The sequence below is a fragment of the Enoplosus armatus genome, chromosome 11, assembly GCF_043641665.1.
Source record: "Enoplosus armatus isolate fEnoArm2 chromosome 11, fEnoArm2.hap1, whole genome shotgun sequence".
Classification (NCBI taxonomy): domain Eukaryota; kingdom Metazoa; phylum Chordata; class Actinopteri; order Centrarchiformes; family Enoplosidae; genus Enoplosus; species Enoplosus armatus.
In genome coordinates this window covers 1045305-1064996 of record NC_092190.1, presented here as the reverse complement: position 1 = coordinate 1064996, position 19692 = coordinate 1045305, and the positions used below count along the sequence as shown (strand labels likewise).

Sequence of the window (19692 nt, the reverse complement as noted above, 5' to 3'; positions counted from 1 at the left end):
GTTAGAGAAGCAACTTCCTCATTCTACCTTACTGGCAACACTGCATGGGTGTTTTGCTGCTGCATTTTTGGCCACCTCAGCTACAAGTCAGATACAGTTCCTTCCTCTGCTTCAATCTGTGTCCATGTGGGTAATTTCACCGTTCGGCGTTCTGTTGCAATCTGGGGAGGATCGCGTTTCACCCAACGTCACGCAACTGTGCGCTATAAGACTTCTCGAAGTAGGAAGTGAAGGTGACTCTGGACTCTGGAGGGCATGGACACGTCAGTGGACCACACAATGGACAGGGTGTCTTACACCCAGAGTAACCCGCTGTTTGGCATGTCACTCAGCGGGAGTGACCTCTACAGTTTCCAGCCTGACGGTGAGTATTTAGGCAGAAAGTATGAAGCCTTTTAAAGCAAATTGATGGAGTTTCTATTCTGACTTGTGAGAGAAAACGCACCTGGTAACCAGATTTGCAGAATTTGAATTCTAAGAACATCCAGTTCACACCGGTTAGCCAACCTGTTACACTTTAAGTTTCTTCACCGTGTAGTAGATTGGGTTTTAAACTTTTGAACCACCTGCAGAGGAACTACAGCTCCTTGGAAGGAGTATCACGGAGTACAGGAATGTAGTCGCGATGACACAAATGATAAAGTCTTTCTAAATTTTGAAATATTTCCTAACTGGAGAAAAACGTGATTGCACAAGTTCGTCGATAGAGGAGGTTAAAGGACACAAGGACTTTTTTAAAACACTCTCTGGGCCGATAATAAGGACATCTCTATGTTAATTGGAAACATGAGGAGAGAGTGGGGTGTGACATGCTAACTGGAATCAAACATTGTGGTTGCGGTTACATGGTGTGCACCTTAACTGGCCACTGGAACACTGCCACCGCCGGGATCTTTACATTTGTGGAAGCACGGCTTAGTGTCGTCCACGTGGAAAAGTGGAACGCAATATCAAAACAGGGAATAAAAGGCGTCCAATGGAAGCATATATATACAGTGCTTAGCAAATTTATTCGACCACCTGTCATAAAAATGAGAAAACACAAACATTTTAGAAATCTGTCAAAAACTTGTTTCAAACTAAAAAATGTATTGTTATTTATTAGGCAAATAACAAACTGGAACAACTAAATAGTCCTTATTCACATATATTAACCAAAAATCTTAATATTCTGTATGACCTCCTTTGGCCCTGATAACAGCTTGCATTCTTTGCAACCACAAAACAAATGTTTCTGTTCAGGAATGCAAGTAAATAACTGTAATTCGGCATCTCAATCAAAAAATAATAATAATGTGCTTTACTATTTTTTTCTGCTTTTTTGTAAAACAGTAAATTTGAGAATTCATGGATAACAACAATAATTATATTTTAGCATTAAAGAGATCATTTTGATTAAAGAGCTTGGCTAACACATACTGGTGGATTAACCATTACAGAAACATCAAATATTTTGGTAACCAGCAATACTGTTCATTTAGGGCAGCGGTGGCAAACACCTTACACTGGGTGGTGGGCTAATACATAGGTTAAGCACTGTATATATCTATATATATATATATATATATATATATATATAAAATAAGGCAGCATCATCAGACATGACATGAAATTACCGACTGTGAAACATTTCTAAATAGTAAGCTAACCTACAGGAAGCTCAAAATAGCTCCTTAAATACGGCCCTCAAATGAATGAACGAGAAAATGTGAATGAAACAATTGACAAAAAAAAAAAGAAAAAAAAGAATTGCATGTTATATTTACAGAAGAAAACATAGTTGGTTAGTATGACGCCTGGAAGGTGCCACCTAATAATTATAACTATGTAACTATAATGTAATAATAAACTGACCAATCTGAAAAAAAAAGACATTACATTTAAATGATGCATCATTCCTCTCAAAATGAATAAAAAAGGCCATTACATTTGCCAAATTGATCATTGTATTCCCTTTATTGTCTTTAAGTGATGTCTTTAATGGTTGGATTTTTAAAATGGAATGGCAAAAATGAATTCTAAAAGGCTTGTAGCTTTGACTATTTGTTTCACATTTCATTCGTCTCCGACTTGAGCATTTATGGTTTCTATTTTGCGTCTCCATGTTTTTAAAAATTTTTTTTTAGCAATGAACGCTGAGAAATTCTGTTTTTGTTCCATCCGCAGGTTTTGGAAGTGTTTATTTTTTATTTTTTTGTTTTGGAAAAGACACTTTGACAACCCCCCTCCATAAGCATAAAAAAATAAAATAAAATGAAACATCTGGCTCTTTAAAATGCAGAATGCTGTATGTTCACCAGCTAGTCGCTAACTCTGTATGCTGTTTGGCTGGAGAAAACCCACGGCACACTATTCTTAGTTGCACCTGTGCTATTACTGCTTTGACCAGTGAAAATGTCGGCCATAAAAGACAAAAATCCTAACCTTAATGACAGGCGGCGACAATGAGGAGAAGTACTTCATGGAAATCATCTGCATTGTGAGCAAATATGTACATAATGAATGAATGAATGAATGAATTAAGAGATTTTAGGGAGTATGGTTGTTATGTGTACTGTTTTTCACGTCTGGTCTGGTGTTGTTGGTTACACACTCATGTCAGCCTGTCACTGTTGAACCTCAGAGCGAATGAAACGGCAGCCATGGCCAGTAGGTGGTAGCAAAGTTCCACTCTTTCCAGTTAAGACAGGCCCTCTGAGGGAAACATGAGGGTGTTGTGTTGCAGACGTCCCCCCCCCCCCCCCCCGAAATGAAGGTGATGACACCACCATTTTTGAAAGGTAAAGACAGCAAAACACACCTCTGCATAGGTGAGATAATACAAATGAGAGATGATGAGATAGTAGACGAGCAAATAAATGAGTAAATGTCCACAGACACAGTTGATATATTAATACATCTTTGCAACCACGGACATGGCAAAATAAATCTGAAACATTAAGGAACGCAATTTCTTTGATTTGTGTCTGGGGTTGTCTGGTTTGGAAGATGCTTTTTGCTCTGTTTTCTGAAGCTTTTGTTTAAACCAGTGCGTCTATGTGGGTGATAGAATGGGCCCTTTTTCACAGCAGACATTCTGACTTGTCATATAAGCTCAGGCGTCTGATGCTGAAGCAGCCAAAGTGAATGTTATGAGGTTTAACGCGCCCACTGTAACAATGTGCACTATATTACTGGATTATATATGGTTGATGCATTATGTGTAAGCATAAACGTGGGTCTGATTTCACCGGGTAGGTTACAGTAATCTAGAATAACACGTCATTTTTCTTCGCTTTAAAAATCAGAATCTGCAAAGTAACTTAAAACTGTGGAGTAAAACGTATGGTGGAAGTGTGCGGACAAACCTATCCGAGATGAAATTTAGAAGTCGCTTCTTTGATTGTTTGATAGATTGGGACAACTTCAAAAGAAATACAAGACAACTGACGCAGAACACACTGACCCACTCCGTTCCCGGCGCTCACCTACATGCGCACACAGCAGACTAAAATTAGTTACGTCATTATATGCCCCGGAGAACCAGTGGCACAACCAGTGCGTCTATACTGGAATAATGTTATGTGGCCTGGTTTTTCTTTTTTTTTGTGTGCCACTTTTCACAAATGTGATTTAGGAGTGTGCACCGCGAGAGCACAATGAAAACTAAAATATGGTACTCAATACGGTGGCCCTGAGGGTCAAAACACTCAGAATTTCAGAATTACAACAGTGTTGTGATGTTGTTGCGTTTTGACCTTCAGGGCCACCGTAATTGATAAATCACAGGGCCCGTCTATAACTCAGCATCACAAGGTTAGCTAGTAATGCACAGACCATCGAAATTACACTGCAGTTGAGTGTTTCCCAAATTCCCCGCCAAATTTCCAAAACATCTATTATCCGAAAACCAGTAAACCTGGGTTTTTTTTTGGGGACCTGAGGGTCTGAAGCCCCAGGGCCAATGCCAGCTTTGCCCATTTGGTAATCCAGCTTCAACCCCGTTTACTAAAAGGGATCTTGCAGAAACATCCATTGACTGTTTTGGACCATTGAGGTATAATATATTAAATTGCACCGTCACACTGCACACACTTATTTTCATGTCTACACAAGACACACACTGCATTTTCCAAATTTGGTTTTGGGCAGCTGGTTGGTGACAAAACAAGACAATGTGAAAATGCTGCTTTGAAATGGGATTGACATTTGTCAGCATTTTCTGACATTTTATAATAATAAATCAGTTTAGGGGTTTGGGCAAAAAAACCCCCCAAAACACTTTGGTGTGGTTTCCTATGGAAGATTTTAAATGTATAAATTAAAACAAACCAAACATAGAAATGCAATACCCATTGCTATATTGTCACCTTCCTAAAATAAGTCATTTTTTGACAAAAATGATTTTTTTGCCTAAATCATCTCCTCCTGATGCTGGCCACCTCTGGTGAAATCACCTGCATCCTCAGTTGAACAGATCATGCGAGTCTACCCCTGTAGTATAATGACCTGAGTGTCAAGAGTGTGACTTAGGCCGTTTTATTTTGCCTAAGTCAAAAGACAATGTGACTTAGGCCATTTTACAAGCTTTTCAAGAAGTTATTTCAATGATTCAGGGCTCGTCCCCTATTGCTAAATGATGAGGTTTACTATAATATAGGCTAGGCTATAAATATTGCATAGTTATTTAGTCTTTTTATTCAGTCTTTTTAGTCAGCATTTAGTCTAGTCAGCAAAATAGCTAAGTCCATGAAGCTAGCATTTAGCAAAGAGTGGAAAGGCTCCAGAATCTGTGGCTGTTACAAGTGATAGGCTTTCTGTTAACTCTTTTCATCTACAGTTTTTGTCTCATTTTTTCCACATTACATGATCTAATTAAGAAAGATTTGAATACCGTATTATAATCTAACAGCTAGAAATGATGTGTATAACTAAAAAATTACAAAGGATCCTCTTTACTTTTGTGTTTTTATTTAATGAAAATCTCACTTGAAGATAATATTAGTTATCAGAGTTGAAGGTTTAAAATTGTAAAAAGTCACAAAGGCATGTTCAAAAATTTGCCTAAGTCATTTATTCCTCTTATGTTACATAATTGACAGACATTGTTATTAGTATGTCAATAGTCATCTATTGTCATAACCTTTTTGAGTGAAATTATTAATAAATATCATTTATTCAATATTTGGGTTAGGGTTAGCTAACCCTATCCCGGCTATCTACCTTGTAGACATTTATGGCATTAGCCCATCCTCCTCCGTGCGTGTGAGGCAACACTAGCTGACCAAAACTAACTAGCTGTCAACAATTACGAGTTAAGAACATGTGCTTCTCCATTGAATCGCGCCTCAGTCAATGCGCACATAAAAAGGAAATACATGTAACAGTGTGCATTGTCATTTACTTTATTTCTTTGTCTCAGTTGTTTTTTTATTGAGGGCATTTTAAATCTTCCACAGTTTTGGTCAAACATTAATATAATAAACATGTATTGTCTCTTGTTGTGAGTGCCTGAAAATATTGTAACCATTGAAAAACATGGAATCAGTGGTATCTTATTGCAAGAGCAGACATTGTTGAAAAGACAAATAATATACTTGTGGTGACGGTTTTCGCAGATAGATGTTGCAACCGCTGAAAATATGGACACATTTGACCTAAACGAATTGGTATTCTAAGATGAAATGCACGCTGAGATACAATAGAACAAAAAAAAACCCTTAAGGGCGTATTACATATCCCTCTAACCTGTAGGCACCCTGCCGAGTCGACTCCCATCCACACGCATGCACCTCTGAAACCTCCAGAGGGGACAGTAGTTTACCTCTCAGTCACAACCAGTTTGGTCTAGTGTCAGTTTCTTGATTTTTCGGCCTACAAAAAGAAACCCATCTACATGTCACCCCCCCCACCCCCAGGTTTTCATCATGATTGACGGCTGACATTTTCCGCCGGGTTGTCCAAACGTTTCATGCTCGGAGCTTCGCAAATTTCTAAAAGCATTTGTGTCGGCGGGGATGAACCGGGCTACTTTCCGGTCTCTTGAAATGACTTTCCCCAAGATGTACGTTTGCTGCAGGAGACTGATCGCAGTCCGGTGTTTGAAATGTAGCTTCCTGTTTGTGTTTCAGATCTGAAGCCAGCGAAGCCCAGAAGGCAGTGGTGTTTTAACGTGATCGTAGTTTACCTCATCCTGCAGACCGCCCTTAATGCCTTTCTCATTTATAAAGGTACAGCTGCATGCAGATAGCATTATTTGTTCTCACATATTTGTGTTTAAATGTGATATATTAGAGAATCAAGATAATTTCTTTAGACTTTTTTTCCCCACGAACTACACATCAAACTGAAGTTAAGTGAATGAAGTTACTGGTGAAATATGCTTTTTTTCTCCCCTCTCTGTCCCAGTTTTCACATTGGAGTCTTCGCTGCCTGACCCCACATTGGCGAAGCTGACGTCCGATCACATTCCACAGGGTGACGGCAACTTCCAAACTCTCCTCTACAACAACAGTCAAGAAACCAAGACCCTGAGGAGCAACCTATGGGACCTTAAGAGCCAGGTCCTTCCTGTTGTTTTTTAGTTTTTAATCGCCATAAATGAATTAGATCAGCACAAATACTTCAACATCTGAGGAAATAGGTTTATTTCTTTTGATTGAGATGAGAAGATCCAACTCAATTTCATTTGTCTATGTGTTAAGGACGTGGTTACCCTAGCTTAGGATAAAGACTGGAGCCAGTGGTCAAAGTTCAAAACTATGTCTGCCTACACTTCTGATGCCCTTTAATTAACATGTTGTATTTCTTTATTTGAATCTGTACACAAACAGAAGACTAATATCAGCGTGTGGTTTGAGGAGTTATGCACTGGAACTATAAACTACAAATGGCTATTTTTACATTTCTGTCAGCGTACGGGTTAAAAATATGAGATATAACATGTTAATTAGTGAGGTTTACGCTTTACCGTGTGTTCAGACAAAACTTGGAGGGAATCTTAGAGGATACGAAGTCAATGGAAAGATGTGATGAGACACAAATTTGCCTGGGGCAACACGAATTGACGAGCAGAGCAGAGCAGAGCAGACATGGTTTGCGCAGCCACTGCTAGCAGTTAGCTAGCTAGCAGTGGATGCGCAAACCATGTCTGTCGGAGTTGCAACATTAAGTAAAGTTTACGTTGAGACTGTTGAGACAATTGGTGAATTTGTGTCTAATTGCGTTTTTCCATTAACTAGCTAGCTAGCTAGCTGCTAGAGACCTAACAGCTAACGTTCTTCACTTTCTGTCTGAACACACCTTTCGAACCGAAACAACCGAAACTGAAAAAGATGCTGAAGATAAGTTTCGCAGTTGGAGTATCTCTATTTGCGCTTGACGATCGGAAACATCGGAAGCAACAAAGGTCCCTGGCTGGAATCGATGCGTCGCCGTCGAGATTATGTAGCATACGCCATAATCATTGGGCTACCATGGCCACTCCGTACATTATTTTTATTGATCTGCTCATGCTTGTATGCATTTTGCATATTTTTTTCAGGTCTTGCTGTAAAGCTAATTTTCATTCATTTGACGTGGCCATGTTTGTGTTGGCTGCCACGACAACAGGTCAACAGTCTGTGTGGAAAGGAGGGCCAGCTGGACAGACTGCGGTCTGACCTGAGCCTGCTCAACACCAGCACCCTCAATCTGGAGGGCAAACTGACAACCATCAGCCTCAACCCAGGTTCGGAAACACATCTGTGCGCGTGTTTATATGCTTGAAGTCACAATCAGGAGTAATTAGTGTCATTAATCACAAAGAGCATTTTCTGGCTGTTACCTTGTTGAGAATGTGTTTTGGATTCAAGGCTAACTGTTAGAGAAATTCTTTTGCGCGTCTGTCCTTAGGACCTCCTGGTCCTGCGGGTAAAGATGGGCAGCCAGGACATCCAGGTGGACCCGGAGAGAGGGGCCTCAAAGGTGAGTTGACCTTAAGCAATTAAGAAATCAAGTTGAAGCAGGGTTTTCTACAAGGATATGGAACACGGTGCTGCAGGGGTGATGTATTTTTGTAGGTCAGCCCAGAAATTAGCGTCGCCCTGGTTCCATCGACAAAAAGACTTTGTCTATGGATTTTTCACAGGATTTTGAATTGTTGCAGAAAATAAGCTCTGTGGAAAACAAAAGTTTATGATACTTAAACGTTTAGTTCAGCGAGATAATCTTCACTAATGAACACCACTTGTAGGATTTTTGAAGCGTAAATGGAATTGCCGGAAGTAAAAAGCTAACGTTAGGCTATAAAGGAGCTACACCACGGTCGCGTTACTTCAACGTCACCACCGCTGAGCTTCACTTTTAAGAGAATACAGATACATATAGATATATAGACAGATAGATATAGAGTATAAACACAACGAGGCTGTGAAGGCGGACTAGTGGGTAGATGACTTTCCGTGTTCGGCATGAAGACGTTTAACGTCTGCAACAACCTCTGTAGCCTCATTTAGCCGCTTGTTAGCAACGGCTAATCTTATAAGGCGGAATGTTACTCAACGCACCAGTTGATGTCATGAATCAATCAACACAGCTTAAATGTCAATATTATAATATATAGGCTTCAGTGTTGATTGGATCTTTAAGCGTTTAAAAATGTAAATATGAAATGCGTTGATATGAATTTCAGATGGATTATGCGAACTGCTAATATTCTATTTCCTCACTCTGACATTCTCTGTCATCATGCTCTCATTGTTTTGAAGCGGCGGCTCAAAGCGAATCACGACTTGCTAATCAAATCTATTCCATTAGAATGAGCAATTTATATAATAAAGTAGCCGGCTGGACGCAAATGATCCGACGGCTGTTTGGCCGGCAGCTGGCGCTTATGGAAGGAAGAATTCATCAAATATGATAAGTGTGGTGGCGTTTAGCGACCGAAGACATCCTGGCGCTGTGATCACTGAGCAACCTGGACACAGCAAATGGAGGAGGAGACGTCTTTGCATTTCTCTCAGCGGCATCTTAGCAACAACCACATTGTACGATCTGATATCAGAGTGAGAAAAAAAACGTGTGAAACGTTAATTTTGTTGCAGCTGATTTAGCGAAAGGTGCGTATGTGTGCAGCAAGGAGGCATTAGCTTTCAGCTGCGGTAACGCCGATGATCCCAGCGCTGATGACCTGCCATCTCCTGTCAGACGGCTGATGAAAAGCGGCTGATAGATGGGCCGCAGCCGCTGTTTTACATACCCTCGCAACTTAGTCGGTGCGCTGACATTTTCCTGTATGAAATCTCTATCAGGGCCGGACTTTTACTCAAGCCGACAAATTACCCAAGTCTGAGGCGGATGTTTTCCAATAGGTCAACCCCCACCACCTCCGACGGCAGACTCAAGACAAGCGAACGCCTGTCTGTTCAACGCTTGGCTCCTGACACGGCTGTTTCCAACGTGGAGGACACTGAGATCATGTCCTCTGTATTTTTGTTTTTTTTTACAGAAACTTACTTAATAATTTTAGTATTTTTAGACACAGTATATTTAAATTTGACCACCTTTAGGCCAATAAGAACAAATAAGTCGATAATATTGATGACAAAGATTCAGTTTATCCCTACCAGATTGTTTTTCATGCAGTGAAGAGAAGGATTTGCAACATCCGTTTGGAGGAACGGAAAAGGTTTGTCATGCCCACCTCATCAGAAATTGGCGAACTCTGGGGAATCGGTGATCTCTCTTGTTACGCTAACCCTATTAGCGCATTAGCTAACTTTGTTAGCTAGTCATACGGCCAGAGACAAAACTCACCTGGTAAATCTTTGCATTTCAAGTCTTGTAGGCCTACATGACCATTCAGGACGTAGTTATAGGCATCTAAACAACCAAACACCACCCTCAGGATAAACCTTTTGTTTCAGGCTTTGATTGGACATCGAAATGTTACACTTTTGTTCATTTTGTTCAGCCGGAGCTGTGTGTGGTCTAAACAACTTACCAATGCTGTGGACTGTGAAATGTGAATTATCCAGGATGCTTCAGTGATAGTGTTGCGCAGCAGAAGATGCAGTCCATTAGTAGATCACATACCTGTATGCTTCTTTCCAGGTGACAGCGGTGTCGCCGGACCAAAGGGTGAAATGGGACTCAAGGGACAACCTGGGGAGCCAGGAGTTGCTGGTCAAACTGGTGTGTTACACTGTGATTATTTGTGGAATTATGACCTTGTTGTTATTTTTAACGCTGTACTGGATATGTTTTGTTTTGTTTTTTTTTGAAAAACATGCTTGGAGCTTAAATCCCAAAATGATGCTGCAACGGAAAACAGTGTCCCATCCACACAGACTGAGATGCTGTCGGGCACTTCATTGCACACCAGAGCTGACAAATTGAATGAAAAACAAACTGTGACATCCAGACAAAGCTGGACTCAGTGATGTAAAAAAAAACAAAAAAAAACTCTGAAGTCTGCTTCAGGCAAAGCATGGCAATTTTTTTGTTTATTTCATTGTAAATCATCATAGACCTGCCAGATTTGCAAATGGTAGTTCAAAACTAAGTCAAAAAGTTGCCTCTCCACTCTGGGCCCACCTGGACCAACTGGACCAACTGGACCTCGTGGACCGACCAGTAAGCTTCCACTGATGGTGTGTGTGTATTCATGTGTAGAGATAAACATATGTTGAACTATCATTATATGAGTAGCTTAGGTGGCTGAAACCAGGTAGCTGTCCAGGGATGGCAGTGTTGGTCCGTCAATCGGTTGCCTACCACTTCGATCCAACAACAACTATTAAATGGATTGCCATAAAATAATGACTATCTGCAGCTCAGCGGCATGGGAGTCAACATGAGCCGCTGTCGAATTTCATGCAGAGAAATACCTAAATGAGAACAACAATGTCATGAATTGGGCTGCATTAAAACACGCACAGGTCAGCGGTTCCCAAACCTTTTTTAGCTCGTGACCCCTTAAAGTGATGCGACGTCTGACTGAATCCCTCTTCACAGGCTGCATTTGTGTACGGGTTGTCACTAGTTGACCCCGAATAACCGAATAACTATTAAAAGTCAAATTATCTGTGTGGTGACGAAGTCTGTAACAAATCCACATTTTAAGTTCCAAAACGTTCTGGTACGTCCCAAGTAAATACAGGCATTCCGAGTCCAGCTGCTCCTGCACAGAGAGAACCAGCGTAATAAAAGACAGCGAAGCATGAATTTTAATTGGCATACACTTGAAGGATAAATACGTTAGAAATAACGGTTTTGAGAAAGGGCGTGACAGTGCTGAGGGGGAAACATGCGTGTTCAGGCATGCTGTGCGTGGTACACTGTATGACTCACATACTGACCCACAGTAATACCCAATGATATTTACTGAAACAGAACCATAACCTTCCCTGGTTTCACATCATGTTCCAGTGAAACAAGTGAACAACTGATGTATCAGCAGATGACAGTTATGAAACAGTTCAGTTTCCCTTCCTCCTTTAGCTTGTGGCCATCAGTGGTAATATCGCTGACACACTGCACGTGATGAATGAGACAACTTGCACAGCTTGCATTTATGAAATATAAATGTGCACCAGAAAAAACACAAACAGCTGTTCATAATCATCACTCTGATTGTGTGTGTGTGTGTGTGTGTGTGTGAATGCAGGTCCCAGCGGTCCACCTGGACTCCCAGGGGATCAAGGACCAGGTGCAAAGGGAGACAAAGGTGAACCTGGGGCCCAAGGTAAGGATATTGGTGTTAATAACACCACGAGGAGGTTCCATCGAACCTGACCTGACTACATGGAAACAAAACGTCCTGAAAGCCATTTTTCATTTCTCAAATTAATTCGTTTCCTTGCCAGTGATTCGGCAAACTGCGTTTCAGGACTTTTCTCGCTGTTTTAGAGACCTTTCTACCCTGCAAAAAATAGTTGTTTCTAATTAGCTGTGATAAGCTTTAATGTTTTACTTTAGACTGTTGCCCGCTGTGCCTTGTTTGCAGGCCCTAATGGAGACAAAGGGGACATGGGGAACCCTGGCCCAAAAGGTACCGAAAAATGTTACATGCCTACGTAGGCTGTTTATTTGTGCCTGTAGACGTGGGCCTGTTTGAGAAATACTAAATGGATTTCTGTTTGTCGTGCACTTCCAGGATTTCCTGGAATTCCTGGTCTTCCTGGGCCCAAAGGAGTAAAAGGAGACGACGGAAATTATGGTCCACCTGGACCACCAGGTCAGCTGCACACTGTGTAACATCTGTATGGTTGGACTGATCGATGTATCCCAATATAACGAGCCAATATTTCCTCATGTCTTGAGGTCATGAATCTTAAAAAACTGAAAGAAACGAAACATTGTCCCAAATTGTCTAGTTTTCTGTTCAAACGCATTGGTATCAGTCACCAAAGCTCGTGGAAGTCGAGTCCTGAATCTCACAGTCAGAGTCTGCTTTCAAGTTTCAAGAGGCAAAAGAAAAAAATAAAACGTAATATTGTGAGGCAGACCAGGTCCTACCTGGAGCCTGTCCCCCCAGCCTGACTGCTGTGGGGAGACTCAAGAGAGACTGACACTTCCTCCAAGGCAAGCTCGCACTAACCCTAGCACGTTAATCTGCTAGCATGAAAACTGCTGGCTGACCACTATTGGCATTTTTGCCATTAGACATTTTAAATTTCATCTTTTCCATTTGGCATTTCAAGCTGGATGCAAATGAGGAGGCTGGAGGTTCCGCGATTCTGGAGAATTTCTGGTCGCTGATATGGCCTCTAAAAATGATGATAATTGAGCAGACAAGGTTTAGCGACTCGCATCAGTGATGTTCAGCAAATGTCTTTCCTAAGATCTAATTTTGTTGTCCTCCTCCGTCAGGTGCAAGTGGACCTCCTGGTCTCAACGGAAATGAAGGCAAGTGCCTGGATTTAGAATCGTGTTTCTTCCTTATGGGATGTGCAAAGCATTTCAAGTTACAGAAAACATCAAGTAACAACTAAATAAATTTAAAAAAAGTACTTTTCTAATGGAAATCCAGATGTCAGGGGCCAGTATGTGTAAACAACAGGTATGCATAAAAACCATGTATATGCCATTTCCCACTCATAAACAGGTATTTATAAAGAGCGGTGTGAATGTGCGCACTTCACGCATACTGAAGTTCAGTACCATGGTGTTTTCTAGGCCATACAGCATTATTATTATTTTATTATATTACATTTAACAAATACAGTAGCTACACATTAGAATTCATTACATAGATACAAACGTAAGAGTATCCAACTCACTCATCTGTTGCGAAGATGCACAAAAGTGTGACAATGAGCCACCTCGCCACCTCCTGCACTGAATAGTTTACTAGTCCAGTTTGTTTTGTGCTCAGTTCTGGTTAAAATGACCTATGACAGTGATACAATCAATATGTCAGTTTGGTTGGAAGATGTAATTGGCCATTTTTCCTCCACAGGTCCTCCCGGACCACCAGGTGCCAAAGGAGAGAAGGGAGACCTAGGAAACCCACCAGAGTGTAAGTCTGCATGGGACTGACCTGAGACCATTTCAAAAGCTGCTGCAAACCAAAACAAACTTCTAAAATGGCACTTTTTGTAACTTGCTAACATCACCTGGCGGGACGTTGGGTTTGTGGTTCAGCCAGTTTTGGGAATTGAAGTTAAGTAGTTAATCCAGAAAGGCCATATATGGTCAAAAGGGAAGAAGCTTCAACCATTATGGCTGACTGTCATATATCCTCCCAGGTAGCCACAAAAAATATATAATTTCCACATTAAAATCCTTCTAGCTCATTAAAAATTCCAGAATCTATGAATATGCAAATGTTGTTCACTTCTAAACTTTTCCTGCTGGACACAAGATGTCCCCTACTTCACTGTAAATTCCAGTGTATGTGCACTGGTGGATCTGAGCTTCAAGATCACACGTGTATAAGTTGCAAGTTGGACAAGGATTGGCTTCCCTCAAAATCAGATCTTCAGTGAGCGCAGAGAAACTTTAAACTTTCAGCAGATGAGTGTGAATACAGCCTTCTAGTGTCAAACTCTGCAAACAGCAATACCGCCGGGAGCCAAGAAAATGCCGTGGTTCCTGTCAGTACACGTGCCGCAGCATATAATAATAATAATAATAATAACCCATTGTCTGAGTTTAACTTCAGATAATTGCAGGTCATCCAGGTTTTTATGTCCTTCAGGCATGCCTGAAGTTTAGCTAACTGATTGGTTTAATCTGGTTTGATTGATAGATATAATTGGGTGTCATTTGCATAACAATGAACGTTTATGGAGTTTCCTAATTATATCCCCCAAAGGAAGCATATATAAGGTGAATAGCATTGGTCCAAGCACAGAACCATGTGGAACTCCATGACTAACTTTGGCGTGCACGGAGGATTCATCGTTAACGTGTACGTGTAACGTGTGATAAATACGACTTAAACCAGCTTAGTGCGGCTCCTTTAATGCCAATTAAATGTTCCAGTCTCTGTAATAGGATATGATGGTCAATGGTGTCGAATGCAGCACTAAGAACTAACAAAACAAGTATAGAGACAAGTCCCTTGTCTGATGCAGTTAGAAGGTCATTTGTAACTTTCACCAGTGCTGTCTCTGTGCTATGATGAGATCTGAAACCTGACTGAAAGTCCTCAAGCAACTTATTGTCATGTAGAAAGTCACACAGCTGGTTGGCGACTGCTTTCTCAAGAATCTTGGAGAGAAAAGGAAGGTTAGATATAGGTCTATAGTTGGCTAAAACCTCTGGATCAAGAGTGGGCCAGCTGGTTTGGTTTGGTTTGAGCAGAAATATCAAATATGAGGGTCTATGATGAATGTATTCAATGCATCACAATATATGGCTTGCACTTTTGGGGGGGCAGTGCTTTCAGCACTAGGATCTGGGTTTAGTATACAAAAATGCCACATGTGATGGCCAGTAAAGATTCAGGGCTTTGCTGAAAACATTCGGGACACCTGGCTCGCTTTAAGCCCTGCACTGCATAAAACAAGCCAGACGGTGTCACACAGTACTGAGGGGGTTAGTGACTAGCACTATTTGAGGTGGCAATGTTTCTATTTTGAGGAAGGTGGGAGAAGGATGTGTTTGTACATTTTAAACCCTATCAACCATATCCCGGAGGTTGGATATATACATCATAAATGAGCCCTCCCCCACCCCCCCACCCCATCACCTGAGCCTCAATAACTTCTTTGATGCCTTATATTCACTTGATATTTAGTATGAACACCAGACTGTCCAAACAATCCCAAAGTTTGAGCCACAGGGAACCTTTTAAACAGCTTCAACATTGTGTCACCACAGTGACTGTGCGTCTCGTGCCGGGGAGATCCCGAGGGAGAGTGGAAGTGAAGTACAACGGCGTCTGGGGCACCGTGTGTGACGACAACTTTGACACTGTGGACGGCAAGGTAATCTGTAAGATGCTGGGCTTCCAAACCGTCATGTCCACCTTCACTGCCGGCGGAGGTAAGACATCAGCCTTGTTGAGCGTTTGATGGCATTTAAAGGATAATTTTGGTTTATTGCAACTTGGATCTTGTTTTTGTAGGTTTGGCCATCGTTTTTTGTTTTTTTTAATCAGTTATGATAACATTGTAGTCAGCAAAGTCATAGCTGATATGTGGGAACACAGCGACATCACAGTGACCTCTGGCAGGGCGAGAACGCAATCGTTCAGATGATCTGATGTCTCCTGACAATCTGGGCAATGCTATTTTCATTTGCCTTCGTTTTCTCTTCAAAATGGTCTACATAGTTTGTTTAAGCTTTTTAGCAACCTGAACGATCAAATTTCAGACTTGGCGTTCCCAGATCTCAGCCATTACTTTGGTGGCTACAGTGTTATCTCAACTGATCGCCAAACCTCTCTAATTCCGCTACTTAGTTCTCAGCTATGGTTGTTAGTGAACATTATACCATCATTCAAAAGGAGTTGGTCAAAACATTTTAGGGTGAAGGATAGCTTCAAGTTTGTTTTCTGTCCATACTAGCCCTGAAGAGATCCCTTCTTACAGCAAATTCAATGTAAGTGATGGTGGAAAAACTCAAGACGAATCAAGCAGGGATCTTCCAAAGTAGTCTTTTATTATGAAATCCCCTCTTTGTGTTACTTAACATAGTTAGCATTGTTCTTTATTACTTACTTCTAGTCTTTATTTATTTTTCTTATTGTCTTTAAGTTAATTTTATGCAGAGCAAAGCCTGTGAATTTTGTCACTTGCATTGGAATCGCTTTAGGAAAGGATCTCCCAAAGGTCAGCACAGCAAACTATAACCCAATGTACATATGGGCTTGTGAGTATTCGGTCTGGGTGTGGTTAGCTTAGCTTAGCATAAAGACTGGCGGCAGGGGACACACAGCTAGGCTGGCTCTGATCCAAAGTGCAAAGAATTCCTACCTAGACACGTTGTATCTTGTTTCCTTAATCCATACATGCTGTGACAACCTGGATTTTGTCGCTAGATTTCACCACCTGTGTACACCGTCGGAAACCCCCACCTACTCACCGATTCGTTCCCGGTTTGCGCCACAATCCAACTCCCTCCCGTTTTATCTGTCATTCGGTTTTTGAGGAGTGCATAGATAGATAGATATCAGCCGGGAGCAACATGTGCCTACATTGCCACAGGGGACCAATGTACGAAAGAGGGAAATTTGACCCTGGCAAAACATTGTCATCCATCGGCACAGACTACACTTGACCCCAAAGTCCAATTCGTTAGGTTAGTGTGAACGCCATGTGCCGTACTTGAAAAGGTGGTCTCGAGTACGGTTCATGTGCACTCAGGTACGGTTCGCGTCAGGTGTGAAAACTACTGCATCAAAACACGGAAGTAGACTGCTATTTAGAATGTGACGCCATAACTATTGGACCGATGCCGTTCGGGTCGCACCGATCTCTTCCTCTGAACTGCTCGGCAGTGGCTGATAAAGTAAGGAAGGAAGGACGTTGAAAGGGTCGGTCTTGACATTGTCTCAATAATAGTAGGCATAGTGCTCGTGGTACTCTTTTCTACACATTGGTGATCCTGGATAACCAGTATCCTGAAGCCGGTTGTCACCTCCAGCTACGAGCAGAAGAGGCACGTTATCCCTCCTCGCATGTGATCAAGACCTACTTGACTTTCAGCAACCGATCAAAGAGTACAATGACGACCATGTGACAGCACGGATTAAACAAACAAGATGCAAAGTGTTAATGACCTTTAGAGGTGTTGGTGGGTGTATTTTTGAACTTTGGACAGCCAGGCCTAGTGTGACATGATGTGACTAATGGAAATGTAAAGCAAACTTTTTGTTATAGCACAAAAAGAAGAATTACGACCTGTAAAAAGCCCGTAATGAATGCACGTCTAATTCTAACACTCCTGTCCACGTTCAGGGTCTGGTAGGATCTGGCTGGACGATCTGCGATGCTTGGGAACAGAGTCTGATGTCTTTACCTGCCTACACAGTGGAGTCGGCATTAACAACTGCCAACACAGCGAGGACGCCGGAGTGCAGTGTGTCTAGACTGACGCCATCATCACCGAAGATGAACCAGAAAACAACGATGGCGTTTTTTGACACTGTTAGGTTAGACAAGTTGACTGGCAGGCATTGTGCAGCCACACATACATATACATACGCGCACACGTCTCACTGGGGGCACAAGCAGGGAACAGCGCCGCCGCTAATGATGTTCACAGCTGGATCTCATTACATATTCATAAAACACAGCATATAAAATTGTACTCAGCTAAGATTCACTTTATTACTAAAGCCATTAGCTTGAATGACAGTGTACTGTAAACAACAGACCATGCTAATAAAACTTCCCCTTGTATAACATTCTCAGGCATCATTTCTCTACTCTCCGCACTCGGCTGTTTCACAATATTTCCCAAATGAGGCCGAGCTGCAGCCGCCTGCCTCTGTGGCCCAAATCGCCTTGTGTCGCTCCGTCCTCAGCAATCCCCCCCTCCGCTCGGCCTCCCTTGCCCGCGGCGACACGCTCACACGTCACCACCAGTTGACTTTGCAGAGGTCAGCGAAGATGAAGGGGTCACGTTCAAGGACAGGCGGCGTGCTGAGGAATGGCTTCTGACGCAGCTGGCTGGGGCGCGTCCCCCCCCCCCCCCCCCCCCCCAGACGCCTCAGGGAACACGCTGCAGATACACACGTCGAGTTCACATGAAGTGGCTATCACAGTTGGTAATAAGTCAGATTTATACTGTTTAAGTTTTTCTCTCTTATTGAGATTGTTTTTTTTTAAGAGAGACATGTTAAAGACATTGGTAGGGTTGTTGATCAGAATCCACGGAACTGATATTTCTTGCAAAATCTACCCGAAGCCACCAGGGAATACTGACATTCACTGAAACTACAGGAACAACAGAAACCGAACCACCAGGAACGGTTCACACAGATCCGCCAGTCCATAGAAGATACAGACGGAATATCTGGTTTTGTTTAAAAGCTAACGAAACAGGAAATGCGAATAACACACATGAATTGATCATAACTTGCAATCAGGCAAAATGTGAGTTGGAATGCCAAATCTCACACCCCCTCAGAGCGCCTGTCACCCCTCCTTGTCTCATCCCTCTAAGGGGGGGTAAAGGGCAAAGACTCATTCCTGTGACACAAGGAATGCCGACATGTGCTGAGCTTTATTTTACTCATTCATTTGCTTGTGCATATACGCACACATACACATATGTTCATATATTTAAACCTGGGTTAACACTGTCTATTACTTCTTCCTGAGTGAAAAAAATATCCTGTTTACATGTATTAATCATTTTTTATTGCCAATATGTGAACAGAGTGTAACGCCACTTAAACAATGAGACCCTCCCCGACTTTCTTGGGTGCTTATAGCAGCCTGTGGACTGATTTTTATGGAAAGGACTCGGGACCTTTTTTTCTTCCAAAGGAGGTGACGTTAGGCGTTCCATGTTCAGCTCTGGTCCGCTACCCTGAACAAGGCCGGCACCCCTCAAGACACAGAGCCCAACACCAAGTCCACGCAAGCTTGCTTGCTAACGTGGACGAATTGCTAGCTAACTAACTAGCAAAATACTGCGCAGAGTGGATGACGTCAGCTAATTCATCCAGACTCCCAGGGAGTAATCTGGCTGGTATATTGGCTAGCTTGCCGTTTGCAAATGGCTTTATCAGCTAACGATGCGCAGCAACCAACGCCAAATCCATGCGGTGTAGCTAAGTTACAGCTAGCTGGCTAGCCTTAGCTTGCCCACTAACGTTCTGGCTAGAAAAATGCTACCTGAGTGGATCTGTTAGCTGGCTAGCTTCTAGAATTATTCCTCAACCCAACCTGAGCCGTAATACTAACTGATGTATTCTGAAAAACAGCATTTTTAGGCAACATTAAATGATGCAAAGGCACAAAGCAAAAGTGTATTAACGTTATAGTATTGTTTTCTTGGGGGCAGTCTGGTGTATATTATATTATTAATAAGAATTAACAACGTAAGGTCATAAACAGCATCTACCATCAGCTGCTTAACGGTGCATTAAGGTGATTTCACAGGTCAATATTATATAATAATATTAAAGCTTTATCCACTTGGCGGTTTCCTGTGTTTGCATAAGTTAATGCAGCTTGCCAAGATAGTCATTCACTGCGTCACCCGGTATCAAACGGTCTTCATTTCATTCATTCATTGTCTGTCGTTGTATTTGTGTATATATGCAAATAA

The 19692-nt window shown here is 41.9% G+C and overlaps 1 protein-coding gene across 1 annotated transcript; it reads left to right on the top strand.

Moving 5' to 3' along the window:
- Positions 1-255: 255 nt before the first annotated feature.
- Positions 256-17818, top strand: marco (macrophage receptor with collagenous structure). The gene is made up of 13 exons (XM_070914796.1): positions 256-364; positions 6111-6209; positions 6388-6542; positions 7591-7708; positions 7873-7944; positions 10072-10152; positions 11627-11704; positions 11966-12010; positions 12116-12196; positions 12832-12867; positions 13421-13480; positions 15289-15453; positions 17370-17818. The coding sequence occupies exons 1-13, from the start codon at positions 256-258 to the stop codon at positions 17498-17500; spliced, it is 1230 nt and encodes a 409-aa protein (XP_070770897.1). The 3' UTR covers positions 17501-17818.
- Positions 17819-19692: the final 1874 nt, after the last annotated feature.